Genomic DNA, 17,581 nt, shown 5'->3' with positions numbered 1-17,581 from the left:
GAGTGTTTCCTAAAACACTCACCAGGTGGGGGCGCTGTAACAGGCGCTGGCATTGTACAGGCAAACAGCGCAAGCTCCGTGGCTGCCTTCTGGAAGCTCACGTTGGTGTGAGAGATGGGAGATGGCGGCGTTGCCCTAGGATCTCCCAGAGAACGTGTAAACCTGGGCTGTGATGTGGGCCCAAGAAATTCCAGATGATTCCAAGAATTGAGTCATGAAAAAAAAAAAAAAAAATGAAATTTTTACAAATCCAGGGGAAAACAGGAGTGAGTAATGTGATTATCTTAAAGAGGCCTTTCTAATCACAACAGGAAACCTCAAAGCTACAAAGGGAAAGAAAAAATGGATAAATCTAACTACATCAAATTTTAACATTTTTGGAAGCTAAAAGTACCATAAACATACCCAAAAGACAAGCTTGGGAAAATATTCGACACGCCGATGACAGACAAAGGACTGATTTCCCCAATATGCAAATTACTCTTACAAATCAATTGAGAAAGCACATAAAAAATTTACAAAAGAAATACCAATGATTCAAACAAATGAGACAATTCTGAACCTCATGAATAATGAAAGAAATACAAATTAAAATAACGAGATATTTTCTAAGTAAATATTGGCCATGGTGTTTCCGGAGTGATACTCCCTGGAGCTGTCAATGTGGAGGGGAGTTGGCAAGCTTGCTCATGGCACACTGAAATGGCCCTTTTGCAGGAAACACAGCCATTAACTCATTTTAGATGTACTGATTCTGTTATTTTAATTGTTCTTGTTCTTTGTTCTTTCATCCAACCTATCCGCCATCCCATCATGGCTTCCAGAACTAGCTCACACCTGCACCTTCTGGGACCCTCATACCAACCCTGAGGATTCTACTCAGTCTATAATTTAGGGAACTAGGGACGACTGTGCTCCTGGCCTGGAGGGTATCTACACAGCCCATCTCTGTTGCCTGAGCTCTCCTAGGAAATTCAACAACAATCTGGTTAACTCCACAGTATCCCTGCTAAGGTTCCTGATAAAGAAGAAATCTGAACTGTCCAGGAGTGTCTTTTTACCCGGTCCCTCACCTACAGTAGATTATGATTCTAACAGGGAAAGGCACATAAATACCTGGAGAGCCTGGTGAAATGGAGTCACATCAGAACTAAGACAGTGCCTGAGATGGTTCCGTCTGTACAGTCCCACAAGCCACAAACAGAGGAGATCTGCCTTCTGCCCTGTGTACTGTGAAAGTAATACTCATGCTGAAAACGTTTTTCTTTTTTTTTTCTTTAAATTCTATTAGCCAAAATATAGTACATCATTAGTTTTTGATATAATGTCCAATGATTCATCAGTTGAGTGTAACAGCCAGGGCTCATCACATCACATGCCTTCCTTAATGCCCATCACTGTGTTACCCCATCCTCCCACACTCCTTTTCTGCAACCCTTAATTTGTTTCCTGGAGTCAAGGGTCTCTCATGGTTTATCTCCCGCTCTGAGTTCTTCCCATTCAGTTTTCCCTCCCTTCCCCTATTGTCCTCTGCTCTTTTTCTTGTATTCTACATATGACTGAAACCATATGATAATTGTCTTCCTCTGATTGGCTTATTTCACTCAGCATAATCCCCTCCAGTTCCAACCATGTCGATGCAAATGTTGGATATTTATCCTTTCTGATGAATGAGTAGTATTCTATTGTATATATGAACCACATCTTCTTTATCCATTCACCTGTTGAAGGACACCTCAGTTCCTTCCACAGTTTGGCTATTGTGGACATTGCTGCTATGAACAGAGGGGTGTAGGTGCCCCTTCTTCTGACTACATCTGTATCTTTGATGTATACCCAGTAGTGGTATACTGGGTCACAGGGTAGCTGGATCACAGGGTAGCTCTATTTTTAACTTCTTCAGGAAAATCCATGCTGTTTTCCAGAGTGACTGTACCAGCTTGCATTCCCACCAACAGTGTAAGAGGGTTCCCCTTTCTCCACATCCACATCAACACCTGTTGTTTCTTGTCTATTTAATCCTAGCCATTTTAGCTGGTGTAAGGTGGTATCTGTTTGTGATTTTGATTTGTATTTCCCTAATGGCAAGTGACGTGGAGCATTTTTTCATGTATTTGTGTGTCTTCTTTGGGGAAGTGTCTGTTCATGTCTTCTGTCCATTTCCTGACTGAATTATTTGTTTTTTCTTATTGGAAACAGTTTTGCAAATAGTCTTTCCCTTCTTGAGGAGCATCTCCTCCCCCATGTAACCTGTGAAAAGTGAAACAAGGCAATGCAAAACTGTGAAAGTGAACAATGCAACACCACCATCTCAATGGCAACTTTAAAACCCAGATGCTATTCAGCTGTAATACCTGGGATCAGTTAAACATTCCTGGCTTAATTTGCCCCATTAATAAAAAGGAGCCAAAAATATATGAGAAGACAGAAGGATAGAACTGAAGATGAACTGAAAGTCCTTTCCTGTCAATCCTATGAATTTTTATACCATATCTTCCCTCATTAAATCAAGGATTTCAGCAAACAATAGTTGAGTGCCTCTTTTTAGTAAAAGGTGCTGGGAAGACTGGATATCTACATGCAAACGAATGAAGTTAGACCCATACCTTACACCATATATAAAAATTAGCTCAGGATGAATCAAAGGCCTAAGCACAAGAGTTAAAACGACAAACTCTGAGAAGAAAACTTAGGGACAACTTCCTGACATTGGATTTGGCAATGATTTCTTGGATGTGTCACCCAGAAGACAGGCAACAAAGGAAAAAACATAAACTGGACTTCATCAAATTTAAAACTTTCAGGTATGCAAAGACACTATCAAGAGTGAAGAGGCAACCCTCAGAATGGGCAAAAATATTTGCAAGTCATATATCTGGTAAAAGAATAGAATCCAGAATCTATAAAGAACATGTCCAATTCAATGACAAATTTTAAAATGAGCAAAGGACTTGTATGGACATTTCTCCAAAAAAGATATACAAATGGCCCAAAAGATGTTCAACATCACTAATCATTAGAGTCATATAAACCAAAACCACAATGAGGATACCACTTCACACCTATATGAATGGCCATCAATAAATGAAACAAGATGGGTTTGGGAGGGAGACAAACCATAAGTGACTCTTAATCTCACAAAACAAACTAAGGGTTGCTGGGGGGAGGGGGATTGGTAGAAGGGGGGTGGGGTTATGGACATTGGGGAGGGTATGTGCTATGGTGAGTGCTGTGAAGTGTGTAAACCTGGCGATTCACAGACCTGTACCCCTGGGGATAAAAATATATGTTTATAAAAAATTAAAAATTAAAAAATTAAAAAATAAAAACAGAAGTGAAAATAACAAGTGTTGGCCTGGATATGGAAAAATTGAAACCTTTGTGCATTACTGGTAGGAATGTAGATAGCGCCGCCACTGTGAAAACAGCAAGTGGTTCCTCAAAAAGTTAAACATAGATTTGCCATATGATCCAGCAATTCCACACCTAGGTGTATACCCAATAGAAATGAAACAGGGACTTGAATAAATATTTAGTACATTGATTTTCATAACAGCATTGTTCACAGAAGCCCAGATATGGAAACAACCTAAATGTCCATCAACAGTTGAATGGATAGAGAAAATGTTGTATCTACACACAATAGAATACTACTCAGTCTTTCAAAAAGGAGGAAGTCCAGCCATATGCAACGACATGGATAAACCTAGAGAACATTATGCTGAGTGGAATAAGCCAGTCGTGGAAGGACAAATACTGCATGATTCCATGCATATGGAATCATTTAACACAGTCAAACTCAGAGCAGCAGAGGTCAAAGAGGTTGCTGCCTCTGTTCTCCTCTAGGATTTTGATGGATTCTTACACTGTTGGTGGGAATGCAAGCTAGTACAGCTACTCTGGAAAACAGCACGGAGGTTCCTGAAGAAGCTAAAAATAGAGTTACCCTGTGACCCAGCTATGCATTACTGGGTATTTACTTCAAAGATACAAATGTAGTAATCCAAAGGGGCACATGCACCCCAATGTTCATAGCAGCAATGTGCATCAATAACCAAACTGTGGAACGAGCCCAAATATCCATCAACAGATGAATGGATAAAGAAGATGTGAGATATATATAGATATATATATTCATATTCATATATATAAATATTAACTCAGCTATCAGGATGAAATATTACCATTTACATCAATGTGGACAGATCTGGATGATATTATACTGAGTGAAAAAGTCAATCAGAGAGATTTCACAATTCACAATATAATTCACAATATAAGAAATTTCACAATTTCACAATATAAGGAATAAAGGAAATGGTGGTGAGGATCATACAGGAAAGGAGGGGAAAACAATGGGAAAAAAATCAGAGAGGAAGACAAACCAGGAGAGACTCTTAATTATGAGAAAGAAACTAAGGACTGCTGGAGGAGACATAGGTGGAGGGATGGGGTAATTGGGTGATGGGCATTAAGGAAGGCACATGATGTGATAAGTACATATAACATAAGGGTATTATAGGCAACTGATGAATTACTGAACTCTACATCTGAAACTAATGATGTACTATATGTTGGCTATTTGAATTTAAATAAAAACTAATTAATTAATTAATTGAAAATCCAAATAAACAAATTTCCTAAAAGGCTTGAATTAGAAAGAGTTCAGATACTCATCCCATTACAAGAAAAAATGCACTTGTTATTGCTATTGATATCTTTTTTAAATGTTTGTCTTTGCACTATTATGCTTTATATGAGGATAAAGATATGTTGAGAAAAAGAAAAAGACACGATGTTCTTTTGCACAATTTCCAGAATAGTTCATGGGTTTTGAAGAAGAGATGAGTGCAAACAGCTGAGACCATCTTCCCCAATAGTATTCAAAGGATGAACCTTACAGTGTCTACCAAGCATCTTGGTCTTCACGAACAACCCAGCAGGTGCACCACAGGGAAGCAGGCAGGCTACTTTCCTTTCAACTTCTATGAGCTTTCCCAAATTTCTCAGGTCATTTATCCTTCTCACTGTATATCTAAGTAAGGTTGAGGAGAAAATATTCTTTGAGGTTTGATTCAGCATCAGGCAAAGTGAGATTCAGAGCCTAGAGCTGTCTTACCTTCTTTGAACTCTGTTACCCAAAAAACCTTTTAGCCAAAATGCATCCTCTTTTTGCTTTCTGCCCCTGCTGCTGCCAAAAGGGTATGGGAGACCCATGGCAGGTGATGATGTTCAGACTTGTGCTACTTTGTTCTTGTGGTCATGTGCACAGGGCTGTGATGAAAGCACTTTCCCTTCCTTGAAGGTTAGACCAGTAGTATGTGAAGAAGGGGGCAGAGAAAGAAATCTGAGAAGTATTTTCTCTCCCCTCTATTGATGTTCATAACAAAAAAGGAATTTTTTGTGGTTGTTGTTGATCTTAGCCAAAGCGTTACAGCTCTCCCAGATGATATCCACACCCATACACAAAAGCAAATATTAAAATGTTCACTTGAACTGAAGGACCAAGATTGTGTGCCATGTGGGTTATGCTTCACAGTTCTACTCTACACCCATGCCCTTATGTGCTAATCTAGTTAATGTGGCTTCAGATCTACATTTCAAATTAATATATGTGAAAAATGGACATCACATTTCTTTAAAGATTTTATTTATTTGACAGAGATCACAAGTAGGCAGAGAGAGAGAGAGAGGGAGAAGTAGGCTCCCTGCTGAGCAGAGAGCCCGATGTGGGGCTCGATCCCAGGACCCTGAGATCATGACCTGAATTGAAGGCAGAGGCTTTAACCCACTGAGTCATCCAGGCACCCGGAAATCGCATTTAAAATATTGGTATTGTCTCTCCCCCCGGTTTTATTGAGATGTAATTAACATGTAACACTGTGTAGGTTTAAGGTATGCCATGTGATGATTTCATGCACAAATGTGCTGTGACACGTTCACCACAATGAGGTTGGTTAACACACCTTTCACCTCACATAAATACCATTTTGTTGTTGTTTTGTTTTTATGGCGCAAAGATTTACTCTCATAGCAACTTTCATGCATACGATACAACACTGTTAACTATAGTCACCATGAGGTTCATCAGATCCAGAACTTACTCAGCTTATGTTGGAAAGTTTGTATCTTTTGACCTTTATCTCCTCATTTTCCCATCCTCCAGCCTCTGGTAACCATCAATCTACTCTCTGTTTCCATAAGTTTGACTTTTTAGATTGCACATAAAAATAAGGTCCTATAGCATTTGTCTTTTTCTGTCTGACTTATTTCACTTAGCATGATAACTTCTAGGTTCATCCACGTGCTTACAGAAAGTGAGATTTGTTTCCCTTTTTTATGGCAGAATAATATTCCTGTGTGTGTGTGCGCGCTACATTTTCTTTACCCATTCATCTATCCACAAACACTTGGGTTCTTTCCTTGTTTGGACTATTGTGAATAATGCTGCAATAAATATGGGAATGTCGATATCTCTTAAATATCCCAATTTCATTTTTTTTTTAGATAAAATACCCAAAAGTGGAATTGCTGGTTTGCACAGTAGTTCTATTTTTAATCTTTTGAGGAACCTCCCTACTGTTTTCCATTGTGGTTGTACCAGTTTATGTTCCCACCAACAGTACACAAGGATTCCCTTTTCTCCACAACCTTACCAACGTTTGTTTTCTCTTTCCTTCTTGGGAGTAGCCATTCTAACAAATGTGAGGCAGCATTTCCTTGTGGTTTTGATATGCATTTCCCTTATGGTTAGTTACACTGAGCATCACTATGACCTTGTTTTTACATATCTGTTGTCCATTTGTATGTTTTCTTTCTTTTCTTTTTAAGATTTTTTTTCTTTAATTTATTTGACAGACAGAGCTCACAAGTAGGCAGAGAGGCAGGCAGAGAGAGAGAGGAGGAAGCAGGCTCCTTGCTGAGCAGAGAGCCCAATGCAGGGCTCGATCCCAGGACCCTGAGATCATGACCTGAGCTGAAGGCAGAGTCTTTAACCCCCTGAGCCACCCAAGCGCCCCCCATTTGTATGTTTTCTTAGGGAAAATACCTATTCAGGTCCTCTACCCATTTTTAATTGAATTATTTGTTTTATTGCTATCAAATTGTATGAGTTCTTTATATATTTTGGATACTAACCCCTTATCAGACACATGGTTTGTCAGTAGTTTCTCCCATCCATAGGGTGCCTTCTCATTTTGCTGTTCATTTATTATGCTATGCAGAAGCTTTTAAGTCTGATGTAGGCTCACTTGTAGATTTTTTGCTTTTTGCCTTTGCTTCTGGTGTCAAAGGCCCTGGCTGTCATTGTGTTCCTTGGGGCTACAGAGTCTCATGGTGGGCACGTGCACAGTAGTAAAGGCCAGTGACAAGAGTTAGGCTGTGAGAGTGTAAGTGCACAGATAGAGGGGCTAGTCTTGACTGCACACATGGTAGTGAGGGTTGGTTGTGGGGGCCTAAGCTAGAATTTTGCACTCACTCAGCCAGGGAGACCTGGGTTGGCTGCTTGTACAGAGAAGGCAGGAATGAAGAAGTAGGAGGAGCTCCGGTGGCTGACATCTGCAAACACGAAAACCTATCGGGTGAAAACCAGTGAAATCTGGATGGGATCCACAACTACGCTGGCGGTTGGTTTCTTCCGTGGTGAAAACTGCTAGATTCCTTTGCAGAGCAGGTCACTGAGAACCACAGTTTCTTTCACTGTGTAGCTAATTCTGGTAGCCCCCACTCTGCTTCCTCGTTCATAGGCATCTCTGGGTGGGTAAAACCAAGTGAGTCCACTGTGCCTTGCCCTGGAAGACTGAAGACACTGGCCATCCACTCCAATCTCCCATTCCTTGGTGAGGGGAACTTTTTCTAGGTGGGAAGCTCCCTCTCGACACTGAACAGTACCAGCATGAGGGATGGAATGAAGCAAGGAAAATGAAGCTGTTTTTCTTTCCCTACTTGTGGGACTGTTCTCAGATTTTTTTGTTGTTCCACTGTTTTGCTGAAGTGGATTTCATGTGCTTTCCCAGGGCTGTTTTGTTCATGGATATTTGCCTAATTATTGGTCTTTGTGGGGTCTCCTACACTGCTGTCTTGGTGACAACTGCTTTTGAGATACTAAATGATGAGACAAATATAACACTTTGGTCTCTTGATGTATTGAGTTAAATGGATCCATTCAAAGTCTGAAGGTCCACTTTCTTCATCTTTTCTATATCATTTTTGGTAGAAAGTATAATAGCTGAAAACTTATTCCAAACCCAGTGCCTTAAAAAAAAAAAAAATGTATACTTAGAAGCTGAAGGGGATAAAAAGAAAACAGTTCCCCAGTTACCAACTGGATTTTATTTCTCAGGTTTCTCTAAAGATACAGAACCAACAGGAGATATATATAAATATATATACATCTATATATATCATGATTTTTCCTTTTTCCTTTTTTTCACCCATTTTTTAAATTTTTTTCTGACATTTTTTAAAATTTTACTTAATTTTTTCAGCATTCCAATATTCATTGTTTATGCACTACACCCAGTGCTCCATGCAATACATGCCCTCCTTAATACCAACCACCAGGATCTCCCAACCCCCAACTCCCCTCCCCTCCAAAACCCTCAGTTTTTTTCTCAGAGTCCACAGTATCTCATGGTTCATCTCCCCCTCCGATTTTCCCCAACTCACTTCTCTTCTCCTTCACCCAATGTCCTCCATGTTATTTCTTATGCTCCACAAGTAAGGGAGGCCATGTGATAATTGGCTCTCTCTGCTGACTTATTTCATTCAGGATAATCTCCTACGAAGAATTTTCTTAAGCCACTTCATGGTAGTCTGTGACAGTGAAACTATCACCACAGTCTATAATGTATATTTAAAATTTGTTAAAAGGTTTGATCTTATGTTAAGCATTCTCATCACAAAATAATAATAATAATAATAATAAAGAGGGTGATAGGAAACTTTTGAAGGTGATCTGTTTATGACATGAAAGGAGATTTATCATAAGTAATTGGCTCATGTGGATCCTTACATGGAAGCTAAAACAATCCAGTAGACCCAGGGAAAGCAGGGGGGTAATTCAGTTTGAAGCTTGAGAACCAAGGAAGCCAACGGTGTGAATCCCAGTCCAAATATAGAAGAAAACTGCTGTCCCAGGTCAAGCAGTCAGGCAGAGAAAGGAAAATGGATTCTCCCTTCCTCTCCCTATTGTTCTATTCAAGACTCAAAGAACTGGATGATGTCCATTCATTTAGGGGAGGGCAACTTGCTTTCTAGGGCCCACTGATTCAAACGCAAATATCTTCTGGAAGAATCCTCACAGATATGCCAGTAATAATGTTTAGCCAAATATCTGGGCCCCCTGTGACCCAGTCAAAATTGATGCATAAAATCAGCCTTCAGAGGATCTAATTCTTAAAAGATTACGTGTAGTCTATTTTCAAAATGAGACAAATCAAGAACAAGACAAGGATGTCCACTCTTGCCACTTTTATTCAACATAGTACTGGAAGTCCTAGACCAAAAGAAGAAGAAATAAAAGACACCCAAATTGATAAGGAAGAAGTAACACTGTCACTATTTGCAAATGACGTGATATTGTACCTAGAAAACCATAAAGACTCAAAAAAAATTGGAACAAATAAATCTGGTAAAGCTACAGGATGCAAAATTAATATACAGAAATCTGTAGTGCTTCTATATGCTAGTAATAAAGTAGCAGAAAGAGAAATTAAGAAAACAATCCCATTTATAATTGCAACAAAAATAATAAAATACCTAGGAATAAATTTGGCCAAGGAGGTGAAAGACCTGTGCTCTGAAAATGATAGGACATTGATGAAAGAGATTGAAGATAATAAAAACAAATGGAAAGATATACCATGCTTGTGGATTGGAATAATTAATATTATTAAAATTTCCATACTACCCAAAGAAATCTAGAGATTGAATGCAATCTCTATCAAAATACCAATAGCATTTTTCACATAACTAGAACAAATAATAATAAATTTTGTTGGGAACCACAAAAGACCCTAAATAGCCAGTCTTGAGAAAGATAATCAAAGCTAGAGGTATCACAAACTTAGATTTCAAGATATATGACAAATCTGGGTACTCAAGGGGCACCTGGAGTTAAGTGGGTTAAGCTGCTGCCTTCAGCTCGGGTCGTGATCTCAGGGTCCTGGGATGAAGCCCCGCGTCTGGCTCTCTGCTCAGCAGGGAGCCTGCTTCCTCCTCTCTCTCTCTCTCTGCCTGCCTCTCTGCCTACTTGTGATCTCTCTCTGTCAAATAAATAAATAAAATCTTTAAAAAAAAATCTGGGTACTCAAAACAGTATGGTGATGGCACAAAAATAGACACATAGGTCAATGGAATAGGATAAAAAACCCTACACTTACATGGTTAGTTAATCTATGACAAAGAAGGAAAGAATATACAATGGGGAAAAGACAGTCTCTTCAACAAATGGCATTGGGAAAACTGGACAGCCACAGGGAAAGAATGAAACTGGATCACTTTCTCATACCATGAACAAAAGTGAATTCAAAATGGATTAAAGACCTAAATGTGAGACCTGAAACCATAAAACTCCTAGAAGAAAACACAGGCACTAATTTACTTGACATTGGCCACGGAAACATTTTTCTCGATTTGTTTCCTCAAGCAAAGGAAACAAAACCAAAAAGGAACTATTGAGACTACACCAAAATATACAGCTTTGAACAGTCAAGGAAACTATCAACAAAACAAAAAGACAACCTACGAAGTGGGAGAAGACATATGCAAATGATATATTCAATAAGAGATTAATATCCAAAATATATGAAGAATTTATGCAACTCAACACACACACAAAAACAAGTAATCTGGTTAAAATGGGCAAAGAACCTGAATAGACATTTTTCCAAAGAAGACATACAGATGGCCAACAGACATATGAAAATATGCTCACTATCATTCATCATCATGGAAATGCAAATCAAAACGACAGAGAGATATCGCCTCACACCTCACACCTATTCTAGTGAGAATAGCTAGAATCGAAAAGACAAGAAAGAACAAGTGTTGACAAGGATGTGGAGAAGAAGGAACCCTCATTCACTGTTGGTGGGAAGGCAAAAAATTGGTGCAGCCAATGAAGAAAACAGTATGGAGTTGCCTCAGAAAAATTAAAAATAGAAATAACATGCAATCTAAAAATTCCAGTGCTGGCTATTAACCCAAAGAAAGGGAAAACACTAATTCAAAAAGATATGTGCCCCCTTATGTTTATTGCAGCATTATCTATAACAGCCAAGGTATGGAAACAATCCAAGCATCCATCAATAAATGAATGGATAAAAAGGAAGTGCTACATATATACAACAGAATTTTACTCAGCCATAAAAAACAAGGACATTTTGGGGCGCCTGGGTGGCTCAGTGGGTTAAAGCCTCTGCCTTCAGCTCAGGTAGTGATCCCAGGGTCCTGGGATCGAGCCCCACATCGGGCTCTCTCCTCAGAGGGGAGCCTGCTTCCCCTCCTCTCTCTCTGCCTGCCTCTCTGCCTGCTTGTGATCTCTGTCTAATAAATAAATAAAATCTTAAAAAAAAAAAAGACATTTTGCCATTTGTGACAACATAAATGGACTTAGAAGGCATTATGCTAAGTGAAATAGGTCAGGGAAAGACAAATGCCATATGACTTCATTTACATATGGAATCAAAAAAAAAATAAAAAAACAGACTCAAATACAGAGAATAAATTGGTGGATGCCAGAAGCGAGGTGGGTGGGGGATGGGCAAGATAGATAAAGGCGATTAAGAGGTATGAACTTCCAGTTTTAAAATAAACAAGTCACATAGCTATAAAGGACAGCACAGAGAATATAGTCAATAATACTGGAATAATGTTGCATGGTGGCAGATGATGGCTACACTTACCTTGGTGATCCCTGAGTAAGGTATAGAATTGTCAAATCACTGTGTCACACACCTGAAACTAATACAACAGTGTATGTCAACTACACTTCACTAACAAAATAAAAAATAAAAACAATGAGACCTGTCAATGAGATTAAGTAGACACTCTTGGCACAGAATCTGACACACATTAGATAATTAATAAATGTTTTTACTTAATATATTTATTAATATATGCAAGTGGAAATTCACCATAATACCATTCCTTCCAGTGCCTTCTCACATTAATCAGAAAGTGATCCCCTAAAACACACTAAAATCTCATTTTACTTGCATCCACTGAAGCAACTGAACTTATATCAAATACTGTGTGTGTGTATCAAAGGCCATTCATTTATGTGCAGCGTGTGACCTCTTCACCAAGTAAAGGGTGGAAGGCACGTTGGCAGCTCCCACCACTACCAAAATGGCACCCTCACTCTATAGCATGCTCCCCACTTATATATTTTTTAAGTTGAAGGCTTTTCCTGACTTAGAGCATGTAAGAAGCCAGGCAAAGGTTGATTTCTTCAGCCTGTTGACATAGCCTGGCACACAGTAGGAGTTAGTGAAAATGTATTGCCCTCTTGAGAGGGAGAAGTTGATGGCCATTTTGATGTATACCTAAGGAAGGTCCCAGGCAGAGAAGGGAGGTATACCAATGAAAAAGCAGTTGTCTCCAAAAGTATATTTCCCAAATTTCACTGTTTTGCTAAGAATCAGTCCTATACCAACATCATGGTCACACACCTGTGAACTTTCTCTGGCCTAATATGTATTTTAGAATAGAGCATACAGTCTTGTGCGGAAATCAAACCCCACATCTGGGATGCCCTTTTTGTTGCTTCTTAGATGAAAGGGGGATGCATCCCTCCATCTCCACCACCACAGGCCATGAGCCCCCATTCCCACCCATCACACTGCAGCCAAAGGGATCTTTTTGCAACTCGGGTCTGATCATTTCATGCCTCACTCTTGGAGTAAAATCCACAAGTCCCTATGTGAGTCGGCAAGGTTCTCTGTGACCCAGTTGCTCTTGAGTTCTCCAACTTCCTCTCACACTCAGACCCCCTCCTTAGGCTGCAGTCATTCTGGCTTCCCTCAGCTCCTCAACCTATAATTATGACACACTTACTCTTTAAGCTTCCACATAAATCTTAGTTCCTCAGGGAAGCCTTTTCTGACCACACCAAACTAGGTCAGAATCCTACTATACAGTGTAACAGTAGCCTGTCCTGCTTTTTCCCACTTTCCAAAACATCAGAAAAACATCAGTTAACTGTTATGGTTTATATCTGCCTGTACCCCAAGTTCTAATCTCCATGAAGGAGGAACCATGTCTATCTTTTTTATTTCTATATTCCTGAACCTAGGGTTATGTCTGATACATAGTAGACAGTAAATGTTTGTTGAATTGATGAATAAGATTGTGGAATTTCCACGGACACATTTTCCAAGTAATATTTCTATCAGATATGAGATCATTAAAAGGTGGCAGTCAGATTCATAGTTAACTGTCTTCTAACCATAAAGTAAATGTCCTACAGGAAATGGAAGTAGGTAGTGGTTTTCATGACTGCAGAACAGAAAACAGCTTGAGATGGTCCTCGAAAAATCCTTCAGAAATTAAATAGAGCTTCTGACCTTTGGTGATCAAGGAATATTCCAGAAAGTTATATGTGGGATTCAGTTCAGCTCTACATCAGATCAAATTATTTCTAATAATTAATGCAAATCATTACATCTTTCTTTTAGTCTCCAGTGTCTTGGTCCTCCACGCTCTCTTGGGAAGTAGGCTAGTGTATTCTAGGTGAACATTTCCCAATTTACATCTCCTTTCCCCTCTATTTTTCCTTCCTGTCCTTCACTATGTGTATTTTCTATGACAAACACCTAACCTGGATATGATTGAATGTTGAAAAAAGGTTTCTTTGGTCAAGGCTGATTTCCACCCTACTACCCACAACCAAAGAATGTAACTGTCCTCACCCTGTAAACAAAAAGCTATTGTTCTATATTATTCAAATGCAAAAGTTAGCTTAGCAGCTTGAATTTTTTTGAATTCATAGCTGATAAAACACTCAGCAATACCCAGGACAAGTAAAAAAATCAATTTTACATTTTATAGCATGTTATTATTTATAAAGTCCTTGGCATTCCATCTCTCTTGATCCTGGCTTTAATCATAGCAAGGCAGAAATTTTTACTGACATGAAAACTAGGACAGAAAATTTCTGGCTGAAGGCCATAGAGCTAATAAAGAAGTTGCTGGAACCCAAAGCTACATGTTTTTTTGTTTTTCTTTTTTTTTTTTGCTTCAGTATGTCTTTGTAATCATGAAATCTGGTTCATGTGCTAAGGAGAGAAGCCAAACCTGAAGAATGATCTGCAGGAACTTCTAAGTCAATGGAGCTCAAGTCTTAGTCTACTTGGGAAAACTTCATCCCATTGAGAACTTTCTTCAGAGCCTCCTTCACTTCCTTGTTTCTCAAACTGTAGATCATTGGGTTCAGCATAGGGATGACCACAGTGTAAAATACTGACACAATCTTGTCTTCCCCAAGAGATTTGCCCATGTTACCTTTCAGGTATATGAATATGAGTGTCCCAAAGAAAAGAGCCACTGCGGTCATGTGAGAAGCACAGGTGGAGAAGGTCTTGGCTTTGCCACCTGCTGTATGAATCTTCAGAATAGCTTGAATGATGAAAAAGTAGGATATCAGAATCACTGAAATGCTGGTTGTAATGACTAAGAAAGCTAAGAGGTAGATGACTCGTTCCCTTGACGTGGTGTCACTACAGGCAAGCTTCAGCAGGGGTGGGAGGTCACAGAAGAAGAAGTCCACATGGTTGGATTTACAGAAGGAAATCGAGAAGGTACACCCAGTGCGGATCACAGCATTGACCATGGCTCCAGCATAGGCCGCAGCCACCAGTCCCAGGCAGGTCTGTGGTGTCATGGCAGTGGCATAGAGAAGGGGGTTACACACAGCCACATAGCGGTCATAGGCCATTACAGCCAAAAGGAAACATTCAGTGCTAGCACAGAGGGTAAAGAAGAAGAACTGAGTGGCACAGCGCTCATAGGTGATGGCTGTCTTATCAGTACCCAAGGTCTCAAGAGACTGAGGGACGATGACAGAAGAGTAGCAAACATCCAGGAAGGAAAGATGACAGAGGAAGAAGTACATGGGGGTTTGGAGACGAGAGTCTCTCTGAATCAATATGATCATGCCCAGGTTGCCCACCATGGTAATGACATAGAGGACCAGAAAGCCGAAGAAGAGGCCCATCTGCAGCCCTGTCGGCAGCTGGAACCCCAGCAGAATGAATTCTGTCACCACAGTTCCATTGTCCGCCATGAATCCTGGGTTGTCTACTGAAAAAATAATAATAATAAAATCTCATTAAAGACCAGTTAAGGTGATGGATCATTCTCAGCAATGATAATAATCTTGTAAATTTGTCAAGCCCTTTACATTTTTTTGCAAACTTTATTTCATTTGATCTTTTGGAAATCCTTTGAGCATATATTGTTAATCCCATTCTTGAGAGAATTATATGAGGGTCAAAGAGGTGAATGACTAGTTCATGATTTCATGGCAGAGGCAAAGCTGGACCCGAGAACTCTGTTCCTTGGGCATTTCCAAACTTCTGACAGGTGCCAAATTGGAAAGTTTCCTCAGCCTCACTGCAGAGCCAGAAAACATCCCTTCATTGGAGAAACCCTGTCGGTATAATTTTAAGTACATGGACTTTGAAAAAGACCGAAGGTCAAATCCCTTGAGACCTTGAACTAGTTAATTCATCTCTCCGAACCTCTCCCCTTGATGGCATAAGAGGCATGTCAATGCCAAGTCACGGTACTACTGTAAAGAACATAAGAGATGTACCATTCCTAGCACATGGTCTGCCTCACACACTTAGAATTATTTTCTCTAAATTCTGTAATAATAGAGTAACGTGCTCCTAAGTTCATGTACATTTTAGAATCTTTTTATCTCCAAGTCCACAGCCCCCCTGGCATCCCAATATTAATTCTTCTTTCTCTGTGGTTGTTTTTGATATGCATGTGAACACAATGGAGCTGAAGGCAAAAGAGAGAGCCATAAAGAACAAACTCTGTTAGAACTTCTACAACCTGTTGCCTGCCAAGACGCCTCTTCCTCACTGCTCCTGCCAAGCAGTCTGGCCTGGTTTCCAAATTCTCCTCTTATTCTAGAGGACCTGTCCCATTTTTTTTTAAATGCCAGATCATTATCAATCAATGAGCTACATGAATCAAGCCATTCCAGAATTAGCCTGCCCAGCTCATTAAGGGACAAAGGCATCACACTGAGTTTAGAATTCTAATACAGATAGAGTTCTTGCCAAGTATTTGGACAATCTTGTCTCTGCACCTTTGGATGCTGATGATTTGGGGTAATGGGAATACTGAATGTGGACTTCAAAGGTGGTTATTTTTGTCCTCCTTCCATCCTTGAAATAAAAACTGAATTTGAGAAAGATCTCATAGGATTTCAGATAAATAAGAAAATGAAACTTTGATCAATGTTGGACAAAAGCTGATCTATGGATGAAATAAAGGTCAGCATCTGGTGTTTTTCCCCTGCTGAATTCCTGACAATGTGAATATTTAGGAGAGTTTTTCACCCCCTTACAGCCTAATCTAATCTTGACCTTCAGCCAAAACACTGATTTGCTGTGTTCTAAAAGGAATTCACACAAATCATCCTGACCAAAGGGGAAAACAGAGAGAGAGACTATATTCATTTATTTATTCACTAAGAGTGTACGGAGAATTTACCATGTGTCATGCATTCTTCTGGTTGCTCAGAACAACACAGACAAAGATCTTTGCCCTTGTAGAGTAAGCAACTAGCAGAGATCCAGGCATATGCAACATATTTTTTTTAAATAAGCACACTTTCTACCATGATAGATGATGACAAGTGCTATTAAAACACACATGGACACACACAGCAGGTTGTAGGGAATGGAGAGAGCCAACGTAAAGAAGAGGTTATTAAACCAGTAGAAGTGTCATTGAAAAAGTGACATTTTAGCAGAAATGTTGGGGATCAGGTAACTATTCACACTTATTTATTTGCACACTTTTATCCACAACCAGCAGAAAATGGAGACACAAATCATCACCATGGGACCACCCCACTCCCAGCGCAAAATATATGGAGTTTTCCAGGTCCCTGTGAGATATTTTCAAGGAAGCTTTGTTCAGAAGTGTCAGCCTCCTAATACAGAAAGAAGCCCTTGCTATGTTGGAGTCTCAATGATCAGCCACAATCACAGTGTAAAGAAACAGCATGGAAGGTCCTCAAAAAATTAAAAATAGAATTACCAAAGGATCCACTAAGTCCACTACTGGGTATTTACTCAAAGAAAATGAAAACACAAATTTGAAAAAATAGACACATCCCTATATTTCTTGCAGCGTTATACACAATAGCCAATATGTGGAAGTAACCCAAGTGTCCATCCACTTGGGTTAAATATAAATGGATAAAGAATGGATAAGGGATGGATAAATGAATGGATAAAGAGGATAATATATATATATATCACATATCATATATATTATGTGATATATATATATAATATATTTTGGAATATTATTCAGCCATCTAAAAAAATAGAAT

The 17,581-nt window shown here is 39.4% G+C and overlaps 1 protein-coding gene across 1 annotated transcript; it reads right to left on the bottom strand.

Annotated features, from left to right (window-relative positions):
- Window positions 1–14,344: 14,344 nt before the first annotated feature.
- LOC309840399 (olfactory receptor 9I1-like) lies at window positions 14,345–15,286 on the bottom strand (the record flags this gene model as incomplete). Its single annotated transcript, XM_082682445.1, has 1 exon — window positions 14,345–15,286. One exon carries the CDS (start codon window positions 15,284–15,286, stop codon window positions 14,345–14,347), a length of 942 nt encoding a protein of 313 aa, XP_082538571.1.
- Between the last annotated feature and the right edge of the window lie 2,295 nt (window positions 15,287–17,581).

This window comes from Mustela nivalis (genome assembly GCF_964662115.1).
Source record: "Mustela nivalis genome assembly, chromosome: 9".
In the NCBI taxonomy this organism is placed as follows: Eukaryota; Metazoa; Chordata; class Mammalia; order Carnivora; family Mustelidae; genus Mustela; species Mustela nivalis.
The sequence above is the reverse complement of the archived record's forward strand: the minus strand, read 5'-3'. Positions and strand labels throughout refer to the sequence as shown.